The 12753-nt window shown below is 40.8% G+C and overlaps 1 protein-coding gene across 2 annotated transcripts; it reads left to right on the top strand.

Moving 5' to 3' along the window:
• Nucleotides 1–213: 213 nt before the first annotated feature.
• Nucleotides 214–12464, top strand: slco2a1 (solute carrier organic anion transporter family, member 2A1). 2 transcript variants are annotated; one of them, XM_088425549.1, is made up of 14 exons: nucleotides 214–295; nucleotides 5278–5415; nucleotides 6343–6505; nucleotides 7191–7403; nucleotides 8335–8433; nucleotides 8497–8642; nucleotides 8994–9060; nucleotides 9728–9892; nucleotides 9989–10193; nucleotides 10288–10435; nucleotides 10779–10942; nucleotides 11025–11089; nucleotides 11188–11308; nucleotides 11989–12464. In XM_088425549.1, the coding sequence occupies exons 1-14, from the start codon at nucleotides 275–277 to the stop codon at nucleotides 12107–12109; spliced, it is 1836 nt and encodes a 611-aa protein (XP_088281675.1). In that variant the 5' UTR covers nucleotides 214–274; the 3' UTR covers nucleotides 12110–12464. The 2 variants fall into 2 exon arrangements, with proteins under 2 accessions (XP_088281675.1, XP_088281676.1); XM_088425550.1 differs by having other exon boundaries at nucleotides 254–295; nucleotides 8335–8642.
• The last annotated feature ends 289 nt before the right edge of the window (nucleotides 12465–12753 follow it).

Below are 12753 nucleotides of genomic sequence, written 5' to 3'. Positions count from 1 at the left end.
CAGTAAACAGGAAAGTTTAGAATTTGAGTTCCGTGCCCTCTGTGATGCTTTGAGTGAGCATAGGACCAAGCCCCCGCGATAAACGGGGTTTGACTATAAATCTGGCTACGCCGAAACACGGTGTACGGTGACGTCACACGCGGGCCCTCACCGGGGGGGAAACGTAAAGGAAAAGCTACGCGCATGCGCACCAGCACTCACACACACACACACACAAAACGCACGCTTTATTTGACTTCATTCCAGCAAAGACGCCAAGAGGCACAGGAGGACGATGATGTTCCGCAGCATTAAGGTACGAGCTAACTTGATTATTCGTAAGTTTAAAAAAATAATAAAAGCTTCATTTAATCGCATTTTAATACGCTTAGTGACGTAATACAGTTGTTTTGGAATGTGCAGGTGAAAGTTCCGTCGATGCTAATGTCAACATTTACTCGAACAAGACTTTTTTTTTTTTTTTTTTGTCACAGAAAACAAATTGGATATGCGGATATATGGATAAGTCGTCAGAAACAACTTTTAAAAATGCTTTTGTTGCTAGTTGTCCGGCATATTTTATCCACATGTTTTGCCTATTCCTGTGTATTGTACATAAACAATGCTAATAGGTTTACGCATTATACAAGATGTACCAGTTTGACCCGCATTAAAATGCAATAGCTAGTTTGTTTTGATCAAAAATAATGTATATATTTTTGCACGGTATGTCACTGTGACTGTGACAACTTGAAATTTGAACACCGAGGCTGCACTAAAAAAAACAAAACAGGAAATTGTTATAGTACTACTGTTGAAAATTTGACACTAAATGAGCCCTCAAAGAAAATATGTAAACGTATTCAGTTATCTGAATGAAAATACTATTCATTCACTCACTACAAAAAAAATCTGTAATATGACGTAACGTAGCTTATAAAATCAGTCAGTAATTACACAAAAAAGAAACCAATTTTGGCACCGTTTTTAGTTTCAATTACTGGCGATTGTGCTGCTCCTGATGTGTTTTTTTTTTTTTTTTTTTTCATTTGAGCCAGAATATAATCTTTAAAAAAGTCACTTATAGCTCAAGAGGCCCTTTGTTACTTTGTTGACTTCTATTTTGCTTCAAATTTATTTTAGGCCTTGGCAGAATTCAGAAAAAAGAGAGCACTGGTGGTGTGTGGTCACTGTATGTTTATTTAATATAAATATAAAAACATTGTAACATACCAGAAAGCCTGAAAATGTTGGGACTTAAGATGAAAATGTTTTTACTACTAAATTCGAACCGCCTACAGTTTCTTGCTTATTATAACACTAGAAATTCACATTATTTTACACTTTATTTATTCAATTTTGACATTGGGAAAGTTTTTGACAGGCAGCCATTTTTTTTAGCTGCCCATTTCACTTTTGTCTTTTGGTGGGAGGGCCGTGGACTTCAATGTTTGAAAATTCAGCCTACAAAGCCAATTTTACTCGTCAGCGTGGATTTTTGGTCCATCTGTCTATTTTGAGAAGACCCACAAAAAGTCTCAAGAGCACATGTCCGTTTTGGATCGAATCTTCTGCCCCTTTAATCTTCCTCCGATTCTGTTGATTTTGAAACCGTGCTTGAAGTCGTCTTACTGTATTATGATTTGAAATATACTTTTCAGGACTAAAACACTTTTTGTTTTTTATGAAAACTTAGGCCGACTAGCTACTGTATTCCGGCGTTGCCGATAATATTCGTCGGAAAGTTTGGTGGCCTTACCCGACGTGGTTGAAGCGCGCAGCGGTGGTCCTTGGTGTTTAGATAATGGGAGTGGAGGCCCTTTTGTGCCGTAACTTTGTTTATTCATCCCCGTTCGCACCTCCGAGAAACGCTTGATAATAAATCCATCTTTCTTGGCTGCGGAACACCGTGTTCATTCAGCGCCGCTCTATTTACTCAATTCCGTTGACACATTCTCGGCGTGCGCACGTACCGAGCGGGATTGCAACATAAATTCTTCAAGGATATTTCCGTCATCGCCATTGTTGGAGACAAAAGGGAATGATGGATTGATTTTGATACACTTAGCAGATACGACATCAGGTACACCAGCACTGCAGCCTAACCGCTTGCAATCCAAGATGCTATATATGCTAACACCTTGATAGACACGTTGTATATGTTTTAGATACATCAAAGAAATTCAATAGCTCTTTAAATACTAGCTTGCATTTTTTTAAATGCACATTAGAGGCTCTGAAAAAACTAACTGTCAACTCCGCAAACATCAATTCATGTCATTGAACCTAACGGGTATTTTTTTAGCATCGTAGAATTTAACAAATGTTTTGGCTAACGTTGAAAGACAGCTTTTCAGTTTTGTTTTTATAAACTCAAAGACACGTTCAAAAACCCGTAGTAAGCAACATGCTTTTGTGTGTATCAAAGATAATATCTGAGACTTGAAATTCGCAAAGGTTTATGTAAATATCACAGGTCATTTTTTCAATTACGATACCGATATTGCAGCTCTCCGATACTGATATCGATTTGATCTGAAAATCGACAGTTTTAATGCACGTTTTTATTTTATTTTCATAGTATGAAATGTTGAAATGTTACAGGAGAAATTCTTCAATGAAAATGTAGTCAGTAACAGTAGGTATGAGAATATATGACACATTTATTCCAAATTTTCAACCTCAAACGTGAAAATGGGCTGAACCTGAATAAATTGATTGAATAAATGATTGAAGGACCCTGAGAATTGTGGGTAATCTTTATTAATTTATTTATTTTCCCGGAGATTGCAGGTGTAGACCTAACAAAATCATCATGTCAATATCTTAGTCTACAGGTACCGAAAATTTTTTGCCCAGAGATCTACTTATTCTTCAAGCAATCCTGCAATCTTTTTTGGGAGAATGAGGCTAAGATAGCAACGTTAGCTTAGTCCTACGAGTCGAAAACGTCACGTAGCGAGCCCCAAATCACATAAGATAATAGAATGATAATAGATGAATCAGCATAGCATAATCTAAATACTGTTACTGAGGTTATTGCTTTAATCATTGAATTATAGAGTGAGCAATGTAAACACGTTAGCAAACGTGAAAAATGCACAAGATTAAATAATAAAATCGAACAATCTTAATCCAGTAACAGAAGTTCTTTAGTTCAAATAATCGTGAACTTTAGCATCGTTGTTTGCGCTTTTTTCCGTTTATTCTTGTGTGCGATTTAATGTGATCTACAACAGAGGTTTCCAACCGCCGGTCTGTGGCCCGGTACCGGTCCTTGGATCAACTGGTCCCGGGTTTGAAACTGATTTAGTTTATCCTTTAACAGTTTATTATTTATTTGTGCTTTGCTCGGCTTGATCTTGGGTTTTTGGCGCCACCTCTGGCCGCTGCTGATATTACATCTTATAGTGAGAAACAAACTTAGTATTGGGGACCCCGACTCAAGACAATCTAGTTTTTTTTTTTTACATTTAGAAAGAATCATAAACAACTTTTAAGTTGTTGACCAGAATCTACATATTTCGTAAACATCAAAAACCATTTCAAGCCTCTACTGAAGTTAGCATGCGTTTGATCATTTTAGCTCTTTGAATTCACATTTATTAACAAAAGCAATTTCCAGTCGATGGTAACGACGCTCACGTTTAGCGCCGCGAACAAATTAAGTGAATATAATTGTTTGTAATAATAGCAAGTCGAGTCCTACGTCTCTAGTCGGGGTGATAACGACCTTAAAAAAAAAGACTATTGTGTAGCCAAACACTTTCATGTCCGCCTCACAATGAAGGGAGTCGATTTCGCCATCCGTCTTGGGAATATCGCCGCGTTTCCTTTGTTTCGTTTTCTTCGACCCGATCGCTCCGGTTAAAAGAGCAAAAATAACAAGAGAGATTTCCGCGTGGAAATCCACAGACAGGTCAGGCCCACGTCGCCCGTCATGCAAACGTTTGAAACGGGAGAGCCCACTTCCCTCCATTCTTCCCCGCCGCCGCGGCTTTGAAGGACGAACCGGCGTGTGGAAACAAAGACGGCGCTCCCGTCTCTCGTCGCGACACTTCAAACGTCAACGCGAGGCGGCTTAAGAGTGACATAACGCTGCGTTGCCACTAGAGCCCGTCATTCATCCGTTTTTACGGCAATTTGGGGTCGTTTTCAAACTAATGACTTTTTTCGGACGAATCCGTTCTCCAGTATGTCAAACACGTGTTTTTATGCTTCCGTATGCTTTTCTTCTTCTGTTCTGTGAACGTTTTAGTCCCCCAGCTTAATTCGGAGACACGAAAGATGATTTCGAGCCCCGTGTAACTCATCAGCGGTGCTTCGCCGCTTCCGCTTGACCGCGTTTTTCAAATGGAAAATTGGGCCTCCTGTCATTTATTCACAAGCGACTGAATTTACATAGGCAACAAAAGAGCAATTGTGTGCAAAAAAATGCGACTCATGTCATTTTGATAGCGAAGTTGCCGTATTTACAGAGTGATCTCGAACGCGTCACTAAGCACACCCCAGCTAAAAGCTAAACTCACAAAGTATTTGCCATTCAATCGTTTTGATAACCGAGGCTCCGTTTTTACAGAGTGACCCTAAACGCATCTTTAGCTTCCTAACACAGCGCTACCGCTAAATTCGAAAAACAACTTAAAAAGAACTTGCAAGCGATGACACTATAAAACCATGTACAAGAGGTTTAACATGTCAAAATTGCAATTCAATCATTTTGACAGCCGAAGCCCCGTTTAACCGAGTGACCCTGAATGCATCCTTCGTTTGCTCGCCAACCGAGCGCTAGTTTAGACTTCCAGCTAACTGCTTAACTCGCGATGTATCTTGAAAAACTGGCACACATTACAAAACCATACACACGAGGTTTAACATGACTCAGAATTGCCATTCGATCATTTTGACAGCTGAGGCCCAGTTTTTGCAGAGTGACCCTGAACGCATCCTTAGTTTCCGAACTAACCGAGCGCTAGTTTAGATTTCCAGCTAACTGCTTAACTCGCGATGTATCTTGAAAAACTGGTACACATTACAAAACCATCTGTACGTTTTTCAAGCAGCTTTGTGAGTTTAGCATTTAGCCAAACTCTGCGCTGCTAGCAGCCACGCAAACTAACCAGGCGTTTAAGTTCTAAAAACAGGGCCGCGGTTGTCAGAAATGACTGCTAAAGTTTAGCATTTAACTGAGAGTTTAGCATGTTCTCTCCATATTTTTTTTGTTCGGCTCAGATTTTTCTGTCTAACCTATTTGACATTATTACGTGATTATGAATCCTGCTATGATGTTTGTGGCAGGTGTTCGTGCTCTGTCACGGTCTGCTGCAGTTCTCCCAGCTGCTGTACAGCTCCTACTTCAAGAGCACCCTCAGCACGGTGGAGAAACGCTACGGCCTCAGCAGCTACTCGGCGGGAACGCTGTCCTCCCTGCACGAGGTAAGCCGCAAACAAAGAGAGGGGAACGCCGACGCTCGCTGGCGAAAAGGGGGGGAAAAAAAAGAAAAAACGGCCAACCAGCGCCTGGGTCTCGATTGCAATTCTTTGCTTGAGAAGCGAGGTCTTGACTGATTCGTTCGCGTTTGGTATCAGGAGCTATCTTTCCTACGCCCAGTCGGAACCTGAATGCATCACAGTGATGATGTCATATAGCTGGATGCGGGAGATGGATATGATACACGCTTTTCATTGAAAATAAGGTTGAACTATGACTTTAAAAAATATTACGTAATACTTACGCAGCTAACATGTATATTTCATGATTTGTTACTACATACTACTATCCATATATATTCTTATGGAAAGCCGTACCAGAAAACATTATATTTATTTTTGGATTGTCCCATTTTTGCTGCGTTTTCGAAGGAATTTAGAAATGATTCACAGCGCAAAACCAACTACAGGCTTGTGGTGCAAGGTAAACAGTCTATCACGATTTTCTAGTCCAACAGCCAACAATTGCGAATGATTGCTAGTTCCTATGTTTTCTAAGGAAGAGTTCACCTTCATGTACATTTCTAAATTCAACATCCTTGTGTAATTATTGGTCTTTGAGATCGGCACTTATTTTAAGTCTCTTAACATTGATTAAAAAAAAAACCTAATAATTGCTATTCATGCAGAAATATTGAAAGTGTATTTAATGCATTTTTTTCCTCCTTTTTCCCTATTTTGATGATATAATTTACTTTTGTTTCATTGTGTATTTTTGTCAAAAAAAAGTGCGACTAACGGTTGTATCATACTTATATGTCCAGTAAATTAGGAATAATATGCATGATAGCATCTATAATATCAGATAATTGATAGATGGATAAAAAAAAAAAACATACAGTGTAAACTTGACATTTCCATCTGCCTTTCCAGGTGAGCAACTCCGTCTTGATCGTTTTCCTGAGCTACTTTGGCAATCGTGTGCACCGCCCTCGCATCATCGGCATCGGCGGACTTTTGATGTCCATCAGCGCCATGATGCTCGCTCTGCCCCACTTCCTGTCGCAGCCGTACCAATACGACTCGGTGTTACTCAGTAAGAACTGAAACACTTCAGTCAACATTTGTCTCGAAACTTTCAAGATTAGTTTATTTCTTGAATGAAGTCCTTAGGACAAACGTTTTCATTTAAACATACAGGCAAATGGAAAAGGCCACTTTAACTCATTCACTGCCAGGGACCTTTTTTCCCGTTTTTTAAAGAGACAATTTAGCCTTTGATGAACAAAATGGCTGCAAACAAGCTGTTGGGTTCGAGCAATGCCTAAATTTTTAACTTTTACAGAGTGAAGAGTGTTTGAATCTTCCAAAGGCAAATCCCGGGAAGAACTCATGAAGTAATTTCCTTCTGACTAAGCCGAATATCAACAGTTTGTAATGTAATAAATGACTTTACGCTGGAGGGTTTGTCATGCCGTGTACAGCAAAGAACGGCGCCTGGTGTTATCGCAGTATATTTCTCAAGCTCAACTTTGCTTTAATTGGGAGGAAATTCATCATCCGCGTATTATCTGATGCGAAAATCACCATCACCACCTTCATGAGGGCTCAGGAAATTAAAATACACCACTCGCTAAACGATGGGAATTTGGGCTTTGCGTGTGAAATTCCTGGATGAACCTAAGATGCACTACAACATTTACTGTTATAGATTGTGAAAAAAAAAAAAAAAATGTATACGGAGAGAAAGTAAAACGTATGCGTCCGTCCGGTTTGTTCAGACCGCCAGGACATTTGCGACCCGCGGCGGAACTCCAGCGCCGCCGAGTCGTGCGGCCGGGACGAGAGCAGGCGATTGGCCGACACGCACACCCTGTGGATGCTCATGGCCGCCGCCCAGCTGCTTTTCGGCGTGGGCTCGGTGCCCATGCAGCCCTTCGGCATCTCCTACATCGACGACTTCGCCGCGCCCGGGAATTCTCCGCTCTACATAGGTAAACGACCCTTTGGCCGTTCCGTATTTTCTCAACAGATTGCGAGCACCGTTTCGGTCAGGTTTTGATTTCATTGTACAGTCAATTGCAAGGGACGAATTTCTGATCCTAGGCCCAAACATCGGCGACACTTCATTGAATGTTATTGGAAATATCAAATTCGGTCTTGTTAAACCTCTTGTATATATATCAAAGACCTAATATTCTTGAATTTAGCGCGGTGACCCTTTCAGTTCCATGGAAAAAAATTCTTGTCCTTTGAAATAGGAATATCAATGATAAACCATAGAATTCTGCTCAAATACATTTTTTCCGGGGGGGTAGCTGACACCCTCGACTAATAATAAGCCAATCCCAAATAAATTTGTGTTTTTGTAAAGATAAAATCATTTTTGAGTCTTAGTCAAACTTTACGTAAACATAGACCATTTTGAGTCTTGTTTTTGTAAACTTCAGACCTATTTGAGTCAAAAAAAATTTCAGACAATTTCATAAACAGAAGATCATTTTGAATGGCGAACAGATGATTCTGAGTCAGTGAAAGTTTACGTAAACAGAGACCAATTTGAGTCTTATAGAATGTTTTTATAAACATCAGACAATTTCGAGTCCCGTTAAAGACAGTTAATAGAACATTATTTACAATCTCAAACGTTTGTGTGATTTCAATGGCAATTTTAAGTCTGAATATTTTTGTAAACAAAGAATTTTGAGTCTTAACCATCCAAAAGTATTTGGAGTCATATATTTTGTAAACGTCATAGATCAGTTTGAGTCTCGAATGGATCGACGACAATTTTGAGTCCTGTTCAATGTTTTATAACCAAAGACCATTTGAGTCTTGTTTAATGTTTTCATGTATCACAGGCCAGTTTAAGTCTTTCTTTAATCGTAGTTGACGCCAACGTAAGCCTTTTATTGTCATTTGCAGCCATCTTGTTTGCCGTTTCCGTATTTGGGCCGGCATTTGGCTTCCTTTTGTGTTCCGGGATGCTTCGTATCTACGTGGACGTGGACAAAGTGGCTTCAGGTGACGACCTCCCGCTCGTTCTGCCGCGCGTGATTTTGAATTTGTTATTTTTGCTCCCCGCAGATGGCGACACGGCTCAGGCTCTGAGTCCGGGCGACCCCCGCTGGGTGGGCGCTTGGTGGATGGGCCTCCTCATCACGTCGGCCTGCCTGGCGCTCTGCTCCCTTCCTTATTTCTTCTTCCCCCGCACCATGCCTTCAGAAGGACGGGTAAGAACTCCTGGAAGGATTTGCCGCCATCTACCGGCTGTACTTCCTCACTGCAAACGAAACCGCTTTATATCCCACAATTTTTTTGAACCAAATTGAACCATATTTTTAATTGAAAGGTTTTTACAAAATCAATAGAAAAATAAAACTCATACTGGGAATCTTTCTAATTTCCACAAAAAAAATAACATTACTGTAACTCATCTAAGAGTTGTGCATCAAAAACTAAAACTACCCGATAAATCATCCCCAAAACAAAAGATTCACCAGACATCTTCAGAGGTTGTGTTGGTCTTTCTTTTAGTTGTAAGACAACAATGTTGAACATTTTTGACACTTGTATATTTGCAGATGATTGGAGGGCAGTCCAACGGGGACTTCAAGAAACCTCGCGTCTCTTTGTTCGACTTTTTGAAAAGTAGGTTCCTTATATTCCTCGTCGTTTTACATTGAACCCCGTTTATCGCTGCCCACCCACTATAGGTCACAATCAAAGGTTTGTCAATACCATGTAGAAAAAAACCCCAAAACAAACATGTTGTGGCTTAACTCCTCCACATTTTTTGAAAAAGAGGTACTTAAAAATACTACTGTAACATGTAAATTGCACTTGTAGATGAAAAACTGATCATCTGAGTCATGATTTTGTTGAATTGCGGTTGAATTGTGGAAATTACTGATGATTTGAATCAAAATAATCACATTTTGTGAACATTTCACATTGTACTTTTTATGAAATGGACCAAATAATGGAACTAATTTGGAAATCTTATTTTGCTTTGAATATATTGGTCCACTTGCTTAGAAAAAAAAAAAAGGTTGACTGTCCAAATGAATTTCATCTTTGGCCTAATGAAGCTCCTCAACTTATTTCCACATAGTTCCTTTGGGTCCTTGGTCCGAAAATGCCACAATATGGTGTGTACTGTTTGCAACAAAAACCTATGACTGTGACTTTCCAAAACTGTAACTAGCTTCGTGCTAGCACATAACACAAACGTCATAGACTGGCTAACAGAAATTAGCACGTATGTTTTGGTAATTCCAAAACTTCAATTCACCGAGGAAGATTTTTGTCTTTGTAGTGTTTCCTCGGATGTTCTTCCACCTTCTGCTGAGTCCTTTGTTCCTGGTCCTGATCCTGGCCCAGTGCTGCTTCTCCTCGGTCATCGCCGGCCTCTCCACTTTCCTCAACAAGTTCCTGGAGCGCCAGTACGGCGCCTCCGCCGCTTACAGCACCATGCTGGTCGGTGGGTGTCACCTCCTCACCTCGTCCCGAAAAGAGCCTGGGCAAAGATCTCCTTGACTGGAAACTGTTTTCGGACCGTCCGCGCCTCCTCCCCTAGGTGCCATCAATCTGCCGGCCGTGGCGGTGGGTATGTTGGCGGGCGGCGTCATCATGAAGCGGACGGGAATGTCTCTGAAGAACATCCCTCGCTTCTCGGTGCTCATGCTGAGCATCTCCACGCTGATGTGCGTGCCGCTCTTCTTCATGGGTTGCTCCACGCACAAAGTGTCCCAGGTCAACCACTACCAGATCGGACAGTACGGGTGAGCATCCATCGGCCTTCTTATTTGTGATTTTTGTTTCTATTTCTATACTTTTTAATGTAGTTCACATTTTGACCATGGTGATTTTATGCAGGTCTCCGTCCGTGTGCTACGGTAACTGCTCGTGCGCCTCGGGCGCCTTCAACCCGGTGTGCGGTTCCGACGGGGTGGAGTATATCTCGCCGTGCCACGCCGGCTGCACCAACTTCACCAAAAATCCCGTCAACACACACATGGTCCAGGTATCAGAAAAATACAGTATGGGAAAAGGGGCTGTTGCGGAGAAACCATTTACTTGCACCGTGCAGTCGTGAGCGCAATGCCAATGAAATAATACATGGATCTTACAAATTAGCAATAGCACACAGACATAACCCGCATAATACAGTCATACAGGTAACATTATCCAATGCAAGTCAAAAGTTTAGAAACACCCTCGAATAGTTTTACATAAAACAAACATGTTACGTGTTAGCCCATCTATGGCATCAGGCATTGTGTATTAGCATTAAGCTAGCAGACTTTTTTCTTTTTTAATAAAATCAGGCTATTCTTTCCCATCATTGTCCAATTGTGTGTTTTCAGCTGTACACCAACTGCAGGTGCATAGCGGGCAGCCACAGTCACGCCCGGCCGTCGCCCTGCGCCAACCAGTGCCCGCACTTCCTGCTACCCGTCATCCTCATGCTGTCGGCGGGGGCGCTAGTCGCCTGCTTCACCCACAACCCCATGTACATGATGCTCCTCAGGTCAGGCTGACACACTAAAAACTCATCCATATTTCAGACGCACGCGCATGTGAGCGACTAAGTGAGTTTTCTTGTTATTCAGGAGCGTAGCGTCGGAGGAGAAGTCCTTTGCTATCGGAGTTCAGTTCCTCCTTCTGAGGCTTTTGGGTAAGTCCGAAAAATCGTACGTGCCGATCGCTAGTTTTGGTGATTATTATATTGGGTCAAGTCGAGCTGGTTAAATTGTGACTTTGGCGTCCTCCCAGCGTGGCTCCCGGCTCCGGCGCTCTTCGGCATGGCCATCGACACCTCGTGCCTCTGGTGGAAGCGGGTGTGCGGCAAGAAGTTCAGTTGCGGTTACTATGACAACGACGTCTTGAGGAACAGGTCAGTGGCGCACAAAAACACGGCCGCCGAGACTCGCTTGACAAATGTGGGACACTCGTCATGTGCCTCGAGTCAGACTCAAAGCAATTTTACCGGATTTGACTCGGGGATTTTTTTTATTTTTTTTATCAAGGAATATTAAATTGGTCAGTCTGATTTTTCAGAGTGGCTTTATTGCCCTCCAGCTCAGTGAAGTATTTTTTTTTTTTTAATAGGGTTATTTTTTTATTTTATTCTTCATTTCCCTCGCTTGTTTTTATGTTGAATGAGTCAAAGTACAAATGAAAATATTCTTGAATAGAATGCCTTTATTTTCATTGTACACAGCGAAATTGTGATCGCTGCTCAAATAGGTATATGATCAATAAAGAGGATAAATAAAATATAAACAGTAAGAGAATAAAAATCATATTTTCACACAAGTAAATAATTGTTTTTAATATATTTTGTTTTGTTATACAGAGCGTTAGTAGCTCTGGGATTGATTGTTTGACCAGCTTTTTTGAGCCCTGTATCGCTGACCAAAGGTCAACTGTTTGAAGCCATGATGATGATAACGATGAAGGATGCTAACTAACATTCAAAGATCAAAATATGAACATACATAGATTCCTTATCTGCGACTCAAAAGCGGTTCTGATCTCAAATCTACATTCCTCCCACCTTGGCTATTTTTGCAGGTATCTGGGCTTGCTGGTGGGCTACAAAGTGATGGGCGTGGCGCTGTTAGCCATCCTGGGCTGGAAAGTACTGCGGACTCAGGAGTATAATCTGGAGAAGAGGCCTGACGGTGTGCTATAAAGCAACCTCCCCCCCCCCTCCCATTTTGAGGTGGGATTGCTGAAAAATACCAAAATGTGATAATACCTCACAGCTTCTGCAGGACTTGTATAATAACATGTTCACAACTGCCCGTCTTGTACGTCCTAATGCACAGTCCAATAACTGTATAGTTTAATATTTAAGTGAGTTGTTTTATACCGTGTTACATATACTTTTGTTTTTATTTACTCTTTGTATTAATCACACAATTTTCGGTGCTACGTACCGCACATTAAGTCTACTTTCTAATAAAATGCTGTTCAACAATCAAATATTCCATTTTTTTTGTTTTGCTACCACACGTTACAAAGTGCCTAATAAATTAAGCATTCAACTTGTGTTATTATTCGTTCATTCAAACAATAATTTTGCATATGTGATGCCCGTGATGTTAACTTATAACAAGCAAACTAATTCTTGTGAATACGTTCAAAGACGTAAAAAATAGACAACATTCGGGATGTTTTTTCTTTACATTATTCATTATTAATAACGCAACGAAATGATATTATCCCTCCATTTTAAAGGCAGTTTATTTCAGAGGCGAAATACAAACAAAATTATTTTTTAATTGCTATGTGGATGTCATTTTACCTCTAGGTATTTTGTTTTAATATTTTTTA

This window comes from Hippichthys cyanospilos, chromosome 10 (genome assembly GCF_059441005.1).
Source record: "Hippichthys cyanospilos isolate Australia breed blue-spotted pipefish chromosome 10, RoL_Hcya_1.0, whole genome shotgun sequence".
Taxonomy (NCBI): Eukaryota; Metazoa; Chordata; class Actinopteri; order Syngnathiformes; family Syngnathidae; genus Hippichthys; species Hippichthys cyanospilos.
This window is presented reverse-complemented; position numbering and strand designations above follow the sequence as displayed.

Coding starts and splice junctions, on each gene's coding strand:
- slco2a1 (XM_088425550.1), top strand. CDS start 275: ATGATGTTCCGCAGCATTAAG. Junction 9,061..9,727: donor TTTGTTCGACTTTTTGAAAA/GTAGGTTCCTTA, acceptor TTGTCTTTGTAG/TGTTTCCTCGGATGTTCTTC. Junction 10,943..11,024: donor ATGTACATGATGCTCCTCAG/GTCAGGCTGACA, acceptor CTTGTTATTCAG/GAGCGTAGCGTCGGAGGAGA.